This window comes from Aspergillus costaricaensis (assembly GCF_003184835.1).
Source record: "Aspergillus costaricaensis CBS 115574 unplaced genomic scaffold BO79scaffold_10, whole genome shotgun sequence".
Classification (NCBI taxonomy): Eukaryota; Fungi; Ascomycota; class Eurotiomycetes; order Eurotiales; family Aspergillaceae; genus Aspergillus; species Aspergillus costaricensis.
Window position 1 is genome coordinate 361,764 of NW_020291810.1, and position 18,233 is coordinate 379,996.

Sequence of the window (18,233 nt, forward strand, 5' to 3'; positions counted from 1 at the left end):
TCACCACCTCAGGTATGGTGGCCATATGGGTCGGGATGGTGCAGCAAGCAGGGTATCGGACAACGGATATGAATCGAACCAATCCAAAGGAAGATGCCATGGATGCTACGTAATGTTCTTTGATGATAATGACATGCGTGTTTAAGGTGTTGTAGGTGGGAGCGCTAGGTAGGGGACATATTGTCTTCTTGAAACTAAAAGTGTTCTACGTAAATTTCATGGTGGAGATTCAAAACTGTAACCTCCTCCACTGGTAAGCATATACACTGCGGAATGCTATGGTAGTCATAAGGGTCTTAGATGGTATTTCGTGAATGTGAAGACCCCCCACCAATCGCCGTGGCCGACAACACGTCTGCGAAGATGCTGAGACCCAGTAAAGGAATTCTCATTTCAATCTCGTTGATTTTTGTACGTCCTTAGCTATGCTCTAGTTGATACAGGAGAACGCTGGTTTTGGAGGGTCACGAGTAAACCCCAGGGTTGTAAGAGCCCGAGTTCCACACATGACCATTGTTCATCGCCCCCTGACCCCATCAATCGGTAAAGCAACCGGTTTCCACGCATCATGGAGTGAGAAATTAGCATAAATCTAAAACAAAAAAAACATACAACAGAAGGGATTCGCTGGTGGTCACCCACCCAACTACTAACCTCCCGGCGTGTGGCTTAAGTACGGCTGAGCGGACGGGAAGCCCTGTTTTCCACACCCTGTGGTCGTATGTGCTAGCTTATATATCAACTACATTGATAAGGAGAATGTCATAAAAGGTTAATATGAGTGTTCCGCTTCCTGGTGGCTCCCTATCGGCAACACCAGTTTGGCAGGGTGCTGCATAGTCTCGATTCATCTATATTGCTATCTTAAGAGCACACCAAATACATCTTTATGGCACTGTCCTGACATTAGGCAGTGTCTGGGCTGTCTGACGCGACTAAATTCCTTCTCGAACCATACACAGTGCACGTCTAACAAAGATTGACGACTGGCAGTACCTATTCCTCCAACATGCTAGCGAGTTCCGCGCCCCATCCACTGATCTGTGCTTCCGTGTCAGCCATTACTATGATAATGGAAATGCTCGAGTTGAACCTACCATTGAGGGCAACATCATGGTGAAATGGTTACCGTCGGCCCGAACCACCTTGATATCGTCCAGAACCTCGTTCCAACCAAAATATCCGTTGTCGGTACGATCATTCAGAAACCAGTCCACGGCCTTCTCGTCTTCCGGCAGAAATGCCGGGCGAGGCACTCCTTCCTGCTTGTCCGCACCCTCTTTCGCAGAGATCAGCACTACCTGCGGCATCTTCCGTCCAGGTAGCCTGCGCACCTGATATGCTCGCATCTGCTGCCGGGCCAAGAAGAAGTGATCGTTCGCCACCAATCTGCCTTGGCGGTTTGGTCGGAACTCACTGCCATTCCTCACGCGCACTTGCTCGATGGAATCTAGGAACATGACCAGGGCGTTGGGGAAGTAACGGATGAATGTCGGACATGCAGTGTCGATCAGAAATAATTTCCCGACGTAGTTGCCGTCTTCGAGAAGTTGTCGTGCCGCCTCAAAGGCTAACACGCCACCGACAGAATATCCGCCCAACAGATATGGGCCCTCAGGCTGTCGGCGCTTGATTTCGCCCACGTAGATGGCAGCGAGTTCCTCAATGGTTAGCGGCTTATCCAGGTCAGGCTTACTATGCATGAAGGGACTATTGAGCGCGTAGACAGAAATGTCTTTAACGCTGCCGAGCAATGGTCCCAGACTGCCCGAACACGGCTCCAGAACCAAAACCGTCCGGGGCCAGGAACAGATTTCGTTTTCCAGACGCAGAAGTCCCCCGGTGCAAGAGCATAGACGTTGCCTCGGCCGGACATCGCCTCTCCGGTTCAGCTGTCATCCCGCAGATCACCCGAACAGTACGAGACTCACGACTGGAGCTCTCAGACCAGTCAACGTGTGCAAACCCGGCGTTCTGCAGGGCACTTCTCCATGCCCACGGGCTTTGCAGTGCGTGTGTGCGGTCATCCTCGAACTGCCACCACCCATCGAGCAAGCCCCAAACGAGGTCATACCAGGCTAGTCTTTGTGTTGGCTCTATCAGCGCCACACATCCATCGTTGGGCCGCACCAACTTGCGGATGTTGGCGAGGCTGTTCTGCAGGTTGCGCGTCGCATGGACATAGCTGTTAGATATCACGGCGTGGTAGCGTCCCAGCAGGTCCACGGGAGGGTCTTCCCCGATGTCATATTGGCGGAACTCCAATCCTTCGATGTCCTGTAGTCTCGCTTTGGAACGCCTCAGCAGTGCCACAGAAGAATCAGACAATGTGTACGTAAAAGGCACGCCGCAGGATTGAAGCTGTGAGAGGAGATGCCTGGCGGAGCTGCCAAGCCCGGTGCCAATTTCGAGCACGCGGAAGGGTTCGTCGGATGTTCTAGCCTTCATAATCGTGGAGAAAAAATCGCCAAGCACCCGGTTGGCCGCAAGAAGACCAGGATCGTTGGCATAGAAGCTCTCAAGAAGCTTCCTGCCCTTGTCGCTATCGTATAGGATAGAGGTAGCCTCGGCCTTTCCGGTGAGGCACTCAGCCAGTTGCGGTCCGAGAAGATCAAGCAAACCAAGTGCTGATGTGTACTGAGGATAGTTCAATAAGAGATCAGTGTTCAGATCATTGGCTGATTTATCTTGTACGTGAGGTGCAGAACCCCGTATAAAAGTACCACCGTGCATCTCGACGAGGCCAGCTTCTTCCAGGATCTCCCATAGCCGCGATACCTCTCTTTGGTACTTATGCAGCGTGCTGTGTAGTGGAGGGAGCGTTTCTCCTTGACTGAAAATTTTGAGAGGGCATCCGAGTCTCTCGAACGCTTCGAGGATGTAGGCTGTCACAACGCTTAATTGCCTTGGGTATACATTGTCCCAGAAGCCTGCCAGTTTGACCTCTTTTGCATGAGAATCAAAGCCGCGGCGAAATTTCTGGAAAACTTCATGGATTAGCTCTGCATTATCCTTCGCGTATATCTGGCTATTGTCCTCATATTGAGTGGTTGGATGGCCGTTTGAAGCTACCCCGTTACTCATCTCTGAAGTGGTATTTCCTGATGGAGATGCAGCAGTGGCCTGCGTTGGCACGCGCCCCGAAACATGCGTAATGAGGTCACACAACGATCTCACATTTGTCAAAGAAGCAAAGTCGGTCGACGAGATAGTCAGATTCAGTGCATCATTGATGTTGCTGGCTATCTCCGCCGCAATGAGCGAATCGGCGCCGAGCTCCTCAAGCTGAGAATCCATCTGAATGTCTGCCACCGGTACGTCGAGAGACCGACCAAGTATCTCGATAGCGGTCTTTTGCCAGTCAGAATTCTCATCTTTATCAGTCTCTGAGACATGTTCTGGCCCCAGAAGAACTTCATCGTCCTGGCCTCCCGTATTGGTCGCGTGGCTGCCTACCCGGGCAGAGATCAACTCACATAGGGAGGCAACGTCGGTAGCTGCAGCAAAATCATCGACAGAAATACTGACTTGAAGAGAGTCATGGATACTAGCCAATATCTCTGAGCTGATTAGCGAGTCGACACCGAGCTCCTCGAGCGAGGCACCCTTGGTCACTTCTGCGACAGGAACATCAAGGGCCCGGCTTAGCGTCCCCTGTACTATTTCGAGCACACCTGATGAATCTGTCTTGATTCCATTGGCCATCTTAGAATTTGTGACAGGGTTTGATTCCGTTGGTTGCCAGGATTCAGGTGTTTCCGCAACTTGCGATGGGCCAGTGTGACCGTTGGCCGTTGAATTGGGATCCGCGCCGGCCAGTAACTTGGTCAACGTGCCGGTGGAGATCCCTGAGAATTTGATGTCTTTGGCAGACAAGACTAATTCCATAGTCTGTGAATCAAAGGCCAATACAACTAATATAGCCTCATTGGAGCTCTGCCGGACGATCTGCGCATATACCCTGTAATATCTGCCGTCTGAGAGCTTGTTAAGAGGGCCCACAGACCCCAAGCTCGTACAAATATAAGCCTTGCTGTCATCCTCGTCACCAAAGACGTTTAAGCAGTTAATATATGCACCCGGGACTTCGAGGAAGTTGTTCATCACAAGAGCATAAACAACATTATCGTTGGGTGTTCTAGCCACAGTATTGAGTTCCTTCACCGGTATGGAGATGTCCGCTGCGCCTTCGGTGCCTTTTCCAACCAAATGCCGCAAGCCGCGGTATGCAGCTGCGTGCTTCACCATATTACCGAACACTTTATATACCATTGCACCGCGCAAAGCGTCCGTGTCGGGATCATTATCGAGTAGGTTAATCATGCGGGTCCACTTGTCTTTCATTTCTTGTTCTTCCTCAGCCTTTCCACTGCTGTTGTCTCTGAGTGAGATGTTGCCAATAGCGTGCAATATTGACTTTTCATCCTTGTTGGAGATGAATTCAAACCCCCACGTGTACCGTTGCTTGTTTGTCAGTGTCAGCTTCACGGAACGCTGCGTATCCAAACTCAAGGGGGCCTTGAAATGTATGTCGTCTACCACTATGCTGGACGTTATCTTATTGTTCAGCAATAAGGCAACAGAATGCGCAGCCAGCTCCAGATACACTGAGGCTGTGGACATATCGCGGTCCCGACCACGACGTGACCCTTGACGAGATCTTGATAGCGCCTACTGTGCATGTCGATAGTGAAAACCGACTCGCCCGCCTTCTGGGTGTGAGACTTGTCTTGCTTGATAAACGGACGATCAGCGGTGTCTCTCTGACAATGAGGACAAACAGCTGGATGTTCTGGCCCGTTCTCTCCAGTCTTCTTATCTCTGTCATCAGACAGACCGTGGTAATCCAGCCAGTGCCTGTGCTTTTCAAAATGATAGGGTGGCAGGGCCACAGGCCGGTAGCTCGTCCGCTGACATTGGGTTGGTGGAAAAGCCAATATTGCACGTTTGTCTGCCCGGTCTTCCACAGCGTGACCGTGGCATTGGCCAGTGATCGCACCAGGTCCCTCCCACTGATGCCCAGGAAGGTGTGATTCCCTTGAGCTGGGGCCTGTGGCAACGCGCTCCGTGCCATCGCGACTATGGGGCCATTTACGCCGGCTTCCAGGAATGTGCACGCCCCCAGACGGTCGACTATGCGTGACATCGCTTGGCCAAAATATACAGGCTGACGGGTGTTGCGGGCGACCACGTTAGGTCCAGGACCCGTCCAAGCGGTTTCGTGGCAGGATTCAAAGGGTAATATTGGCTCCTGCCCAGGGTTATTGGTCTAGTGAATGGTGCAACCAGGGACTGTCTCATAAACTTACCTGAAATTGTATCGAAGCCGACAGCTTGGCGCACTCATCCACGATTATGTCTGCCATGCTGGAATGGTACGCATGCATGCCTCTCAAGACTTTGAAACGGATCTTTTCGCCGCATAGTTGTTAGGACCATTTATCACACGCTATATCCAGCTTTATGCCTGGATGAATCTTGTAAAATGGCTCTAAGTGTCTTTCTGGGGTTGTGTTAGTACCGACCAAATTAGCTTCGATTGCTACCATCGATCCGGGGTCATCGCTCCAAAGCTCCTTGATAAGAGCTGCTCGGCCTATGAGCTGTTAAAAGTCTCCTGTAATCGAAGTTTAGGTATAAATCGTCGAGTAGGTTTGTGCTTACTGATATAGAGATATGTTAGTAAAAGCCATTAACCGAGAGATGTTGTTCAGCATAGGGACTGCGGATGCGAAGACAGCGAGGAAAACGTACCCAGATACAATCTTTATGCCTGATTCGAGTATTATGGCGCCTGAAATCACGAGTGCAGCCCACTCGCCCAAGGAGTGTCCGCAAAGAGCCTGGGGCTTTACTCCAGAGTCAACCCACGACATTCCACACGAGTACTGAATGGCGAACATGCTAATGTGCCGGAGGATGAGATCAGCCCCGCCTTGGATTGCCTGAAGGATAACTGGGAAAAGACTTGGGAGCCCAAGCGACTGCATCACATCCTCGCACCGGTGCAGATGAGTTCGAAATAACAGACTGCTCTCATATAGCGGTCCAACTGAAGGCACGGTATCGCCGTTCTGTCCACTGAAAAGGAGCACGACTGGCTTTGGTTGTGGTGAGGGGACAATATTCTTCTCTGGGTCGGAAAGCTGGGATTGTATATTGCTCACTGCGTTTAGTACAGGATGTCAGCTGTTCACTTCTAGAAGCATTGAGAAAAAGGATCTGTAAGTATCTTACATGAAGTCGCTGATGTACAGAAGAGATGCCGAAGCTGACGGTTCTGTCTCGTCGCCAAAGCAAAAGACAGGTGAGGAAACAACTCAGGAGCAGGTGATTCTTCGATAATCTTGCGACTCAATGTATTGCAGTACTCCAATAGGCTAGCACGTGAAGCGGCGGAAATAAAAACAGGCCAGGTAGAAGCGGATGGGAGCGTTGGCGATGCCGAAGATTGCTGAAGAGGCGGCGGCGCAACGACAGCGCTAGCATTATTGCCCGAAGCACCGTAATTGTTGACCACGGCCAGGCGCATACCATCGCGCCATTCGCGCGGAGACGTCGGTATAGCTATTCAATCAGGCTCAAGGGCCGGAATATTTGGGTTCAATGCATGTAGCTCAGCCTGCCCCGGTATCTTGCCGTGTTTCATCATGAGCAGCACCTTGATCAAAGATACCACGCCCGAAGCTCCTTCAGCATGGCTCACGTTGGCCTTGACCGCACCAATAGTCAAGATTGATGGTCTATCCTTCCCACCGAATACCTCTCGAATACCCTGGATTTCGACAGGATCGCCGGCGCGCGTGCCCGTTCCGTGAGTCTCGACATAGGAGACATCTGCTGGCTTGACTCCAGCGCGTCCCAGCACATCTTTGTATAACGCCACCTGGCTCGCCAAAACAGGGTTGGTGATGCTGGTGCTGTTGATGTTTTGGTTGTTACCGGTGGCTAGTAGCACACCTTGGATGTTGTCCCCATCTTGTAAGGCCCGTGCCAAAGGCTTCGATATGACAACGCCAACGCCCTCCCCACGACAATACCCATCAGCCCGCGAGTCGAACGCTTTGCAGGTCCCGGTTTCGTTGGTGAACCCGCTGGCACGCAGTGCGTCAGAGCTTTCCATGTTCAAAAGTAGATGAACACCACCCGCGACGGCCCGCGTGCACTCACCAACCTGAATAGCACGGCAGGCTTGGTGAATGGCAACCATAGCCGACGAGCAAGCTGTATCAATAGTGTGTGAGGGGCCCGTCCAGCCAAAGTAATGGCTCAATCGGCCAGCCACGAATGATCGCATCATGCCCAGTCCCGTGTAAGGTGGGTGGGGATTGCTCGCCAAATGTAAGATGTGGTCAGGAGCGCTCATTCCGATGAAGCAGCCAGTTGTGTGGCTATCTGGGTCGTGAGTTTCTCCCTGTTGCTGGCCCGGTCCAAAGTAACCCGCCGATTCGAGTGCGTGGTACGCAGTTTCAAGAGCACTCGCTGGTGCGGGTCTGAAGCAGCGGCTTCCCGCTTGGATCTTTGGAAAAATTGATGATCGAATGAGTCAATATCAGACATAAAGCTTCCCCACATCTTGCCATCGCGGACCACACCGGGGAATCGCTTCTCGTCTACCTCATGCACTATACTCTTGCCCTCCAGGATGGCCTGCCAAAGATCATTCTCAGTGTTCCCAGCAGCTGTACGACAAGCCATGCCTATCACCGCAATTGCATGCTTAGGGTAATCCTTGTAATTCATAGTGGTGAGTTGATGTGCTTGTTTTCGAGGTGTGACGTCTTTAAGTATAGGATGTCGTACGGGCTCATCATCATCGAGTTCCAAAACGCGCACCACCACTGCGTGGTCAGTCTTAAGGCTGGCTATGTGGTCCCACGCCGCAAATGCCCCGTCCGGACTGATGTCTGCTATTCCCTTCGAAGTAGAGGCCTTGTTGAGCCTTCGCATTGCTGCCTTGCTCTGATTCCAGACGCCTGTTCCCTGCCAGCCAGTCCATAAGATAGCCATGCTGTTATCACCATGGCGCCTTCGGTGGGCTGCCAGTGCGTCCAGGAAGGCATTGGAGGGTGCGTATGCCAACTGTCCTTGAAATCCGACAAGCTGTCTAACTGAAGAAGTGAATACGAAGAAGTCCAGAGTCCTGGGTGGGAAGAGTGAGTCTAGATTCAAGCTGCCGATCACTTTCGGCGCTAAGTTGTCCGCAATATCAGCAGGAGTGCATCGCGTCAGCGTATGGTAACCCGCGGTACCGGCTGCGTGAATGACTCCCTTTATCGGTGGAATACCCAAGTCGTTGATGGCTTGGCTTAGTGTCACATCAGCGTTGGGCTTGCTGATATCATCAGCCAGCACATGTACCGAAACGCCCACAGCCTTGAGCTTGGCAATACGCGAGATTGGGTCCGCGCTATTTGCCTCAGCTGGCTTGCTGTCACTGCTTGGTGGAAGGCCACGGCGGGACACAAGTACTATGTTCCGGGCGCCTCGCTGCGCCAGCCAAGTTGCTGTTGCCAGGCCTATACCTCCGGTGCCTCCGGTGATCAGGTACGAGCTGTTTGCATGTAGCTGAAGTCCCTTCTTATCACTGGGCTCATCCATAAAGGGTTGAAGATAAGCGACCCGTGCTTCGCCTTCGCAGACTCTAACCACATCGAAGCCCTGTACGTACTTCACTGCGGACAACGGAAAGAACCCGCGGTCGTCCTCAAACAGGCCGCCAAAAATCTCTGGGATTTCAGTCTTCGACACCCGCGACAAGCCATGCAGTGGAGCGTATACGAGGTCGCCTATGCCCTGGTCCTTTGCAACAATAGGGAATAGCTTAACTGTCTCGCTCTTAGCGGAAAGGATGCTACGATAGAGCTGTTGTGCAACGTTGATCAATCCGGTGCATGCTTGAGTTGCGGCCGCGTATAACTCATCCTTAGTCTTAGCCGTGGGTGGGACATAGACGACAATCGTTTCCGGGGTTATCAAGGGGTCAATTTCCATTGCATCATCGGTAATGACTGTGGTGATACCCTCGTTGACAAGCTGCGTCTGGTACGCAGATAAGCTTTCACTCTCCTTGTCCGCGACCACAAACACCACATGTGCAATGCTTAAGGGCTCTTTGGACAGTGCGGCGGGTGACCAGGTAAGCTTGTGGATCAACTCGTCGTTGGCCATGATTGGTTTTCCTATCAACACGGTTGCTTTCTAACCAAAAAAAAAAAAAAAAATCGAATATAACAAATATGTTCAGAACACTTCAGAAAGGTAGGCGCTATATATAATCAAGTAATGAATTAAACTGGAAAGTTCTATGTATGTACTGACATGGCATAGGGCAGGTTTGAAAAAAAAAATGTGAACGAAATTGGACCCAAGTATTTATCTCATCACTCATGTCCACCCCCCTAAAGAAAGATGCAGTGGCAATGGAGTTTCCGGCCTAAAATCTCCACTATACGGCCATGATCAACATACAAAAAGGGCAGGCCATAGAACGCGCGCTTCTGTCGAAGATAAGCATCGTCGATACATCCATTCTGACGTGATTCTTAGTCAATACCATTCATGGATTGTCCTGTCGGGAACCTGAATCGGGTGGCCTTTGAGTTTGGCCTAAAGTCAATTCTATTGGAAGCTCCTGTATGCTCTCCTCATGGCCAACAGTCATAGCAGACCTATAAGGTGCTGAATAGTGCCAGGTACGATCTACTTTCAGCTGTACCATTTTATATAGACTTTCAGATCGACGTACTTAATGGGAAAGGCTTCAGCATATAAGTCATAACTCAGCTACGTCACTGGTACACAAAGATAACAACTACGACAGGGCCGACTTGCTTCGTTGGTTGCACAACAGAAAAGCTGCCGGCATTTAATGTCCTTGTGACACTCCTGGAAGCCTTGAGGGCTGGTAGATCCAATTCGAAAGTCGAATATCGCTGCGGATGATGTGAGAATGAAGGGATTCAAATTCCTGGAAAATGTTGTGTAAGAATTCCTTACCTTGTGTTGCCAACCCTGAAGCCCTAAGGCTAAGATCCGTGAAAAAGGATACGTGTGACTGCAGGAATTCCGTACTAGACCATCTGACTGTGTTTTCGATGGACATAAGATTGTAGGTTTCAGCTGCTACCAGTTTATCCCAGTCTTCTTTACTGTAGCGCCTTGCACCCCTCACCCCTCTAATGAAGTATAGCTCTCATCATGAATTGGTATATTTCATCATTGTGGTCACACAGCACATGTTCATTCCCAGGTCGTGTAACATGGGTATATTTTCCACCATAGCCCCTTGCTTTGACTTTCTTCAGAACAGTAGAGTAAGCCCGCGCACAAGTTCCCTGCCAGGATGGATAGATAAGATTTTTCCAGTGACCAGTCAGCTATCGGTATCCCACTTTCCAATAGATGACGTTCGTTAGTTGAGGGATTAAATAGGAGGTGGATCCTCATTAGGCCCCCGAATCCACAGCTCTTTCAAATCCGGAATTCAGTTAAGTACTTCCGGCATATCCCACGATGAGCATGAAGTGCTAGATGTAGGTGGTTCCAGATAGGGTTGCACTATCTGGCTAGTTATGATAAGCACGGGTAAGATAGGACCATCTTCCCAATTCACTAGCATACGCCTCCATCTCGTACATATAGATGGCCTGAACTGAGTTTCATACATTTGCACTTGTCTTGGTAGTATAAAGTGATGGTTCTGCATGCGTTTTCTCTATAAGCTTATAACCGCAAATCCAGGTGGATGTCGTGAGGATGTGCTTGGACTGATGGGGGTGGAAGAACCGGACGAAACGCCATCTTGAATGGCGTAACACTTGCTGCTTAGTTAGTCTACCAATATAGTCATATAAGCCGAGGCCGGCTTTTAGGGGCTGAATGGCGCGGAAGAGTGTGATAACGATGCTGACGTATGACATTTGCTGAAAGACCACCTGCCATGAGTTCCGGCTGGAGTGGACTACTAAGACTTGAGACCGGGGGCAGAAAGGGTTCGTGTGTCAATAGTACTGCCACAAGAGCAAGCCGGAAGGAGATAGTGGTGTGTAGATCTTACCTAAGGGGTTGATAGTTGTTTAGTAGCGTCTATTGTGTCCTTAATGTATAGGGTGAGTTCGGGGAACAGTGCGGGATAAGCCGGCCGGCGGAAAAGGGTTCCGAGCAGCAGTCACGAGATTGCGGTTTCGGCCCCGCTGCCTGAGGCTGCTCGGCAAACAGGCCAAACAATCCCCGAATCCCCCCAACTTCTTCAGCTTCACAACTTCTTCCTCAGCTCTTCTCTTGCTGCTACCTCTTCATCCTTTCATCCCCCTCCTTCTTCATCATCCTCCCTTGCTCATTCTCATGTGCTTTGACTGACACCCCCTGACCTCGGCACCCCCGACTGTCTCCTCAGTCGATCTGCCGTCCACACCGCATCAATTCCCCGCTCCTGTCCGCCTACGAATGACCATGTGCAGACAATGAGTTTCTTTGCCCAATTCACCAACCTACCCGCCATCGCCACCGGAAAGGCCCTTCTTCTGCTTGACTTCCAGAATGACTTTGTACGACCGAATGGCGCGTTGCACGTCTCCAACACCGCCGATTTTCTCGATCTCTTGCCTCAGCTCGCGACCGCCTTTCGGCGCAATGGCGAGGTGGTGTGGGTGCGTTCTTATTACCAAGAACGACAGCCCTTGATCAGCCCGACAGACGCACAGGACCTCATCGTGCTCGGTCGCATGAACCGAGAGACCAGAATACAGATTCCCGACGAAGATGCTTTCGATCCCTCTGATCCCTCCGCCGCCGATCGTGCCGGACCCGTTGATGAAGAAGCCTTCCTCTCTACCGACTCTCCACGATGCTGTATTCCCCATTCGACTGGCACACAATTTCCGGCCCCAATACTGGCTGCCATTGACAACGAGGCGGATATGTTAGTCGACAAGTTTGAATACTCCGCCCTGCAGGATCAAGGCCTAATTCTGTACTTCCGCACGAGATTCATCACCCAACTATATCTCTGTGGGTCGCTGTCCAACACCTCTGTCTACGCCACAGCCCTTGATGCCGTGCGCCATGGTTTCACTGTAACACTCATCGAAGACTGTCTTGGGTTCCGCAGCTTTACGCGCCATGAGGAAGCGATGCGCCGTATGGCTGATATTTTCGGAGCCAATGGTATTACAACTCAGGAATTATTTCAAGAGCTGGACTGGGAGGAGACAGACGAGATTGCGCGCAAAGGGAGCCCGCGCCCATTGCAGTCACTGACTCCCGCTGGTATCGAAAATGTCCTGGATGAACTAGAGGTGAGACCTAGCGCCTCCCCCACGACGAAGGAGGAGAGCCCAGAATCAGGCTCGAGCGGAGGCCGACGCCGCAGGATTGATGACATTCTGGCGGAGTTCACCGATAACGAGGACGGAGACCTGAAAGAGCTAGCTTCTCTGACTCGCTCGCGTGCTCGATATGGGGATTCATCCCGTGGAGCGACGCCCGGAGGGTCGGGGGAGAAGAAGGTTCGTGCTCGGGTGCGACGTTCAAAACGGCCAGATACAAAGACAGAATCTGCGTCTCGGTCCGACAAGCGACGCAGCGGCAAGTCCAAGAAAACCGATACATACCGACCGGGTGACGTGATCGGTGAGGGAGATTCCCGCATCATCTATGATCTCGACCTACCATCCGAGGCCTTCGAGAAGATCCGCGAGGAAGTGTCATGGCAGAAGATGTATCATCTGTCAGGCCAAGTGCCCCGTTTAGTAGCGGTGCAAGGCAAAGCATTAGAGGACGGATCCATACCTATCTATCGCCATCCGGCTGATGAGTCGCCACCACTGCAACCCTTCACGGCCACAGTGAACAAGGTGCGCGCGATTGTGGAGCGCATTCTCGGGCACCCGTTGAACCATGCGCTCATTCAGCTCTACCGGGATGGGCAAGACCGAATTTCCGAGCATTCCGACAAGACTCTCGATATCGTCCGAGGCTCCTCAATCTGCAATGTTAGTCTCGGTGCTCAGCGGGTCATGGTTCTCCGCACCAAGGGTGCCGCAGAAGGTGGAGAGTCGGGCCGACAGACACAACGTATTCCCATGCCCCACGAATCCCTGTTTATCCTTGGAGATGAAACAAACCGGCGGTGGCTTCACGGTATCCGACCGGACAAGCGGCCGGAAGCGGAGAAGTCGATGGAAGAGCGCGCATACGAGGGGCAGCGCATTTCCCTGACCTTCCGTCACATTGGCACGTTCCTTAACCCAGCCGGCGACACCATTTGGGGCCAGGGCGCAGTGTCAAAGTCGCAGGAGCAGGCACAGCCAGTAATTCATGGAGATGCAAGCGAGACGGAGCGCATCATCCGGGCATTCGGAGAAGAGAACCACGCGACAGAGTTCGATTGGGAGCAGGTGTATGGAAGCGGTTTCGACGTGGTCAATTTTGTCACGGCGGGTACAACTAAGCTCATCCTTGGGCCGGATGCCGTGGCTAATCTGCGGGTGCGGTTGTGCCTGAGCGAGAATGGAATCCGCTACGAAACCGAATCAATGTCTGCGCGCACCCCAGAAAACGACGTGCGGCCACTTTATGTTGCCGCTGACGGAACCCAAATAGCTGGTGACGTCACCATCTTGACCCACTTTGCGCAGCACGCCGCAGAGCTCGTGCGATCAGAGCTTGATGCCCTACGCGGGGGAAGTCATCTGGCAGCTATCGACGATCTTCTGGCCGGTTGGCGCGACTCACAACGCCAGGGATCTGGCGAGTTCGATTTGACGCGGTGGGAACAGGCCCTGACCGGGCAGACCTACCTGGGCGGCGCTGGGTTCAGCATTGATGACTGCGCGCTGTGGCCCGTTCTGAGGGAAATTGCGCGGTCGACAACACTACTCTCGGACAAGCGCTACCCAAACCTAGGCCAGTACTATCAGCGGGTGGAGAAGCGCGGGCTGGTTAAGGCGGCGTTGGAGGAGATGGACTAAGCATGGGCAGCGGATGGTGGCCTTATGAGACATGACTAATGAGCTGCTTTTCTTTTGCACGATACCATCTACAAGTATAATTAATCATATGTCGGCAGGGGAACAGGATCCTCTGCAGATTCCGGTGGGCACTTGTTCGATACCTATTACATAGCGCAGTTTAGTGAATATCGTGTTGATGTAAATAATACAATATGGGTAATTTTACACTAGCGATTTAAACTGCGGAGAGACCAACTCAAGAGCCGGGGTAATAAGTGTGCTGCTTTAGACCATCGAGCTGGCTCATGGTATCTCCCAGTAACCGTCTCACAAGCCTTTGACGGTATGTGAGAGGGACAGCAAGAGGAAGAACCTTCTGACAGGCTGTGGTTGCTCTAAGTATCACAATCAAGAAGGAAAAGGTATTTTCATCAGTTCCTTCATAAAGTCCAGCAACGGGAGAATAAATCTAGGATAAGCCATGACTAGTCCTACCGGTCATTCAAGACTCTGCTGTCTCTGTGTATCAACGCCATTTGATTCTGCAAACACTCCGTCCAAGAGTATCTCCGGAACAATAACTAATCGCTGGGAGAGGTTCCCATGGGCATGAAAATGGTAGACCGATGAGCGATTCTCCAACATGACCTTTTCGATTGGGGGAAACGGGCCTTTGCAATGTTCCTCATGGATTCCACATAGGGAGAATACTCGAGTGAAGGCATCCGTATTAGCAAGTGCCAACGCTGCTTTTGCAGCTATGAAGAGTGACTGATATGGGCTGTCGATGTAGTCCCGATCGGCCTCTGGGTGAGTGAAGTCGAATTTGATGCCGTACACCTTCATCTGCGTCGCTATGTCAGCTTATGGTGATAGGGTAGAGTTCAGTATGAGGCAGGACAATGGTGAGGAGTAGGATACCAAGGGTGTATCGTGATGAAGGGTGGTCTGTATGCCTTTGGAGTAAAGGGTCTGGTCAATCAAGTTATCGATGTTATTTCCTGGTAAGGGGTCATTGTAGTTGATGTCGATTGACATTCTGGGTGGGGATTGAGGAGGGGAGAGATGGCATGGGAGGGAAGAATAGGCATTTCGACATACCAGAGCTTCACGGCGTGCTGTAGTAGGGAAAAGTGTTATTTAGGTCCATTTTTTCCTTATGGAAATGAAGCAGGAGCACACTCTCTTCTGAGATAGGATGTGGAAGGTGCCATACTCCGTGATAATGGTAGGCTGCATGTTTTGATGTGCCCCGAAAGCGACTGTTGGCAGCCTCCTTCATGTTACAGTTAGTGAGTATTTTGATCTGATAGGGATATTTGTATGGCTGTCTTTGTTGTTGAGGATATCTCTGCTTCTGGTGAGATCTCTCCATTGCATAGCAATCCTAGTAGTGCCTGACAGTTCAGGCCTCGAGTCATGACTAAGCGGAACACGGCAGTACATTTACATTCAAATAGTTACTTGAACTAACCACTTTGAGTTAGACCACGGATGCTGGATCATCCGACTAGTACCCCGACCTGTTTATACTTCATGTTCTTTGCACAAAAGTCGAGTTTTGAATTGACAGACGACCGTTTCCCGTCCATCCCCACTGCACCAATCATCATCATCACCACCACCGACTCCCAATTGCCTGGAATCGGTTAGTTAGACAAATGTTAGTTGTGCTATGTCCTATCAGTCAGCGGGCTTCGGGCTTTGCAGAAGCACAGAATCCAGCATTCGCGGCCCGGACCCGTTCTAAACCCTGACTTTCTTCGCTACTAGTCTAGTCTAGGTACCTGAACCAGCTCCTTCTCATGCGCTTTTCCTTTTCACTCGTGTCCAAATTTGACATCTTGACTCGCCATCAGCTTACAGAATGGCTGTCCGTCTGGAGTTCTCCTCTCAAGCCCGCGTTCAATACAGAACAGGCGCGAAGGCTCAAGTTGACCATGGCGATGAGGGGCCACACCAGCTAGAAAGTAGTACGTAGTATTTTAAAGGTACGCATGTCCCGAATTGCCGGCCGGTCATTGCGCCAATGGGTCAACCTCCTGACATCCACTCCTCCACCAATGGAGATTCAACCCGATGGATTCTATCCGAAGCCCGCCCCATCGGTGATGATCTGATAGACTCTCGGGCCAATCGTGAATCCCTATACCTCCTAGGCCCACCATATGTCGCCATGTTAGTCTTCCTAGACTTGCGGATTGTCTGCTCCCCATATGCCTATTCCAGCAACGGCTGCTATTTCTCAAACCAAGCGGACGGACCTTACGTAGCCATGTCTAGTTGTCCGGAATTGACGACAGCCGGTCCGACATCCTGGTAGTCCGTATATGAATTCCATAGATGCCCACATTCCTGGCCACTCCTCCCATGAATCAGGACTAATATGGGTCTCCTTACTCCGTCTCTAAAATGCCCAGCTCCCCTTTTAAGGTTATTGTCGTGGGCGGTGGCCCGGTCGGCCTTACTGCGGCGCATGCACTCGCCCGCGCTGGCATCGACTTTGTCGTCCTTGAACGCCGAGACTCGGTACTCCACGATCAAGGTGCCAGTCTAGTTCTTGGAGCCCCATCTCTGCGAATTATGCACCAGCTAGGTCTGCTTGACCAACTGCTAGCCATTGGTGCGGAACTTCGCCAGGTCCAGGCGTACACTCGAGAGGGACAGGTGTTCCGCAATACCAACCCCTTCCAAATCATTCGAAAAAAGTACGTACTGCGTTCCACTCTATCTGACGGATCGCTCGATGATATCGGCGGGATATTGACATTAACAGTCATGGGATCGCCCCGGTCGCGTTCCACCGCGCACACTTGATCCAGACCCTGTACGATTTGCTTCCGGACAAGGTCAAGGCAAATTACCTACTCAGTAAAAAGGTCAGCGATATCGAGTCAAGCGACACCGGGGTTCGAGTCACCTGCACTGATGGGACATCATTCGAAGGATCTATGGTCCTTGGAGCCGACGGCGTTCACAGCAAAACCCGGCAGCTGATGCGCCAACTCGCCCTGGCCGCGGACCCCACGCGGAGCTGGGACGCCGTAAAACCCTTCAAAGCCGAGTACAAATGCTTGTGGTGCAGCTTTCCCCGACGGACTGACGCCGGGCATGCCACTGAAACCCAAAGCAAGGACTATTCGGTCATGTACCTCTCCGGGCGCTATCGTGGATGGATCTTCCTTTACGAGCGCTTGCCACAGCCAACTTCCGATCGAGTAGACTACACGACGGAAGATATCGAAGCAATGGCGGCACGGTTTGCCGATTTTCCTATCACTGATACTCTGAAGGTGAAAGACGTGTACACGGAGCGGTTCACCTCGGGCATGGCCAATCTGGAGGAAGGCATTCTCCAGCACTGGGGGTGGGGACGGATCGTTCTCGCAGGAGACGCATGTCACAAATACACCCCCAACGCTGGACTAGGGTTCAATAACGGTATCAAGGACGTGGTGGTGCTGTGCAACGGGTTGCACAAGGCGCTGCAGAGCGCAGCGGGCGGATCGTTAGACGCTGCCACGCTCGGTCAAATATTCGACGGATATAAAGAAGAACGCGCCGGGCCAGTTCGTTCAGATGCGGGACAGTCAGCGAGGACAACGCGATTGCATGCGTGGGCCAACACGCTGTACTTCCTTGCATCGCGGTACATCCTGTCGTGGGAGGTCGTTGAAGGATTTCTGATCAACTTTCTGGGCGCACGTGCGATAAAGCAGTGCCCTGTGCTGGGGTACGCCCCTGCTACGGAGCCGTTCTTGGGGGCCGTAAAGTGGGATCACCCGTTGCCAGCGATAGACCAGGAGCTAGCGTGTTGAATACATGGATTTGGTGTTGCGTGATTCTATACCTTAATGAGAACCTCCTCTCTTCGCTGAATTTTCCCCATGGCTTTGCCAGCGCATGATGTCAACCTACATAGAGCCCCTCTTGCGAGAGCAGTTGCCCAGCGGCCTATTCACTTTGCGCCCTGACAATTTCTCCGAACAGGAAATTTTCCTATGGAATCGCAGATGCAGCAATATGTGTGGACAATTTGTGACGGGTTTTGCTGCGTGTCAAATGCGGGGATCCAGCTGACCAGTTCCCCTCACTCACTCCGCATCCTGCAGTTAAATCAATCACTCAATTCATGTCGATCTCGTCCCTGCAGATCACGGACATACCACTTCAGCTCCGTTTCCATGGCTGCTGCAGACGGGATGACTCGGACAAGTCTCGGTGCATCAAAGCCCGATGTTACCCTTTTTTCCACGTATGGATGGATGCGCTCGTCAA

The 18,233-nt window shown here is 51.7% G+C and overlaps 4 protein-coding genes across 4 annotated transcripts; 2 read left to right on the plus strand and 2 right to left on the minus strand.

Annotated features, from left to right (window-relative positions):
• Positions 1 to 996: 996 nt before the first annotated feature.
• On the minus strand, positions 997 to 9,171 carry BO79DRAFT_226872 (uncharacterized protein; the record flags this gene model as incomplete). The annotated part of the gene is made up of 12 exons (XM_025683828.1): positions 997 to 1,041; positions 1,098 to 1,735; positions 1,788 to 3,423; positions 3,457 to 3,654; positions 3,721 to 4,613; positions 4,649 to 5,167; positions 5,306 to 5,398; positions 5,447 to 5,596; positions 5,822 to 6,166; positions 6,238 to 6,567; positions 6,724 to 7,420; positions 7,480 to 9,171. 12 exons carry the CDS (start codon positions 9,169 to 9,171, stop codon positions 997 to 999), a joined length of 7,236 nt encoding a protein of 2,411 aa, XP_025541360.1.
• A 1,931-nt stretch (positions 9,172 to 11,102) lies between these two features.
• BO79DRAFT_244411 (isochorismatase family protein family) lies at positions 11,103 to 13,983 on the plus strand (the record flags this gene model as incomplete). The annotated part of the gene is made up of 2 exons (XM_025685365.1): positions 11,103 to 11,111; positions 11,463 to 13,983. The coding sequence occupies 2 exons, from the start codon at positions 11,103 to 11,105 to the stop codon at positions 13,971 to 13,973; spliced, it is 2,520 nt and encodes an 839-aa protein (XP_025541361.1). The 3' UTR covers positions 13,974 to 13,983.
• Positions 13,984 to 14,453: 470 nt separating this feature from the next.
• Positions 14,454 to 14,993, minus strand: BO79DRAFT_226874 (uncharacterized protein; the record flags this gene model as incomplete). The annotated part of the gene is made up of 2 exons (XM_025683829.1): positions 14,454 to 14,801; positions 14,877 to 14,993. The coding sequence occupies 2 exons, from the start codon at positions 14,991 to 14,993 to the stop codon at positions 14,454 to 14,456; spliced, it is 465 nt and encodes a 154-aa protein (XP_025541362.1).
• A 1,374-nt stretch (positions 14,994 to 16,367) lies between these two features.
• Positions 16,368 to 17,773, plus strand: BO79DRAFT_244412 (FAD-dependent oxidoreductase; the record flags this gene model as incomplete). Its single annotated transcript, XM_025685366.1, has 2 exons — positions 16,368 to 16,663; positions 16,732 to 17,773. The coding sequence occupies 2 exons, from the start codon at positions 16,368 to 16,370 to the stop codon at positions 17,771 to 17,773; spliced, it is 1,338 nt and encodes a 445-aa protein (XP_025541363.1).
• Positions 17,774 to 18,233: the final 460 nt, after the last annotated feature.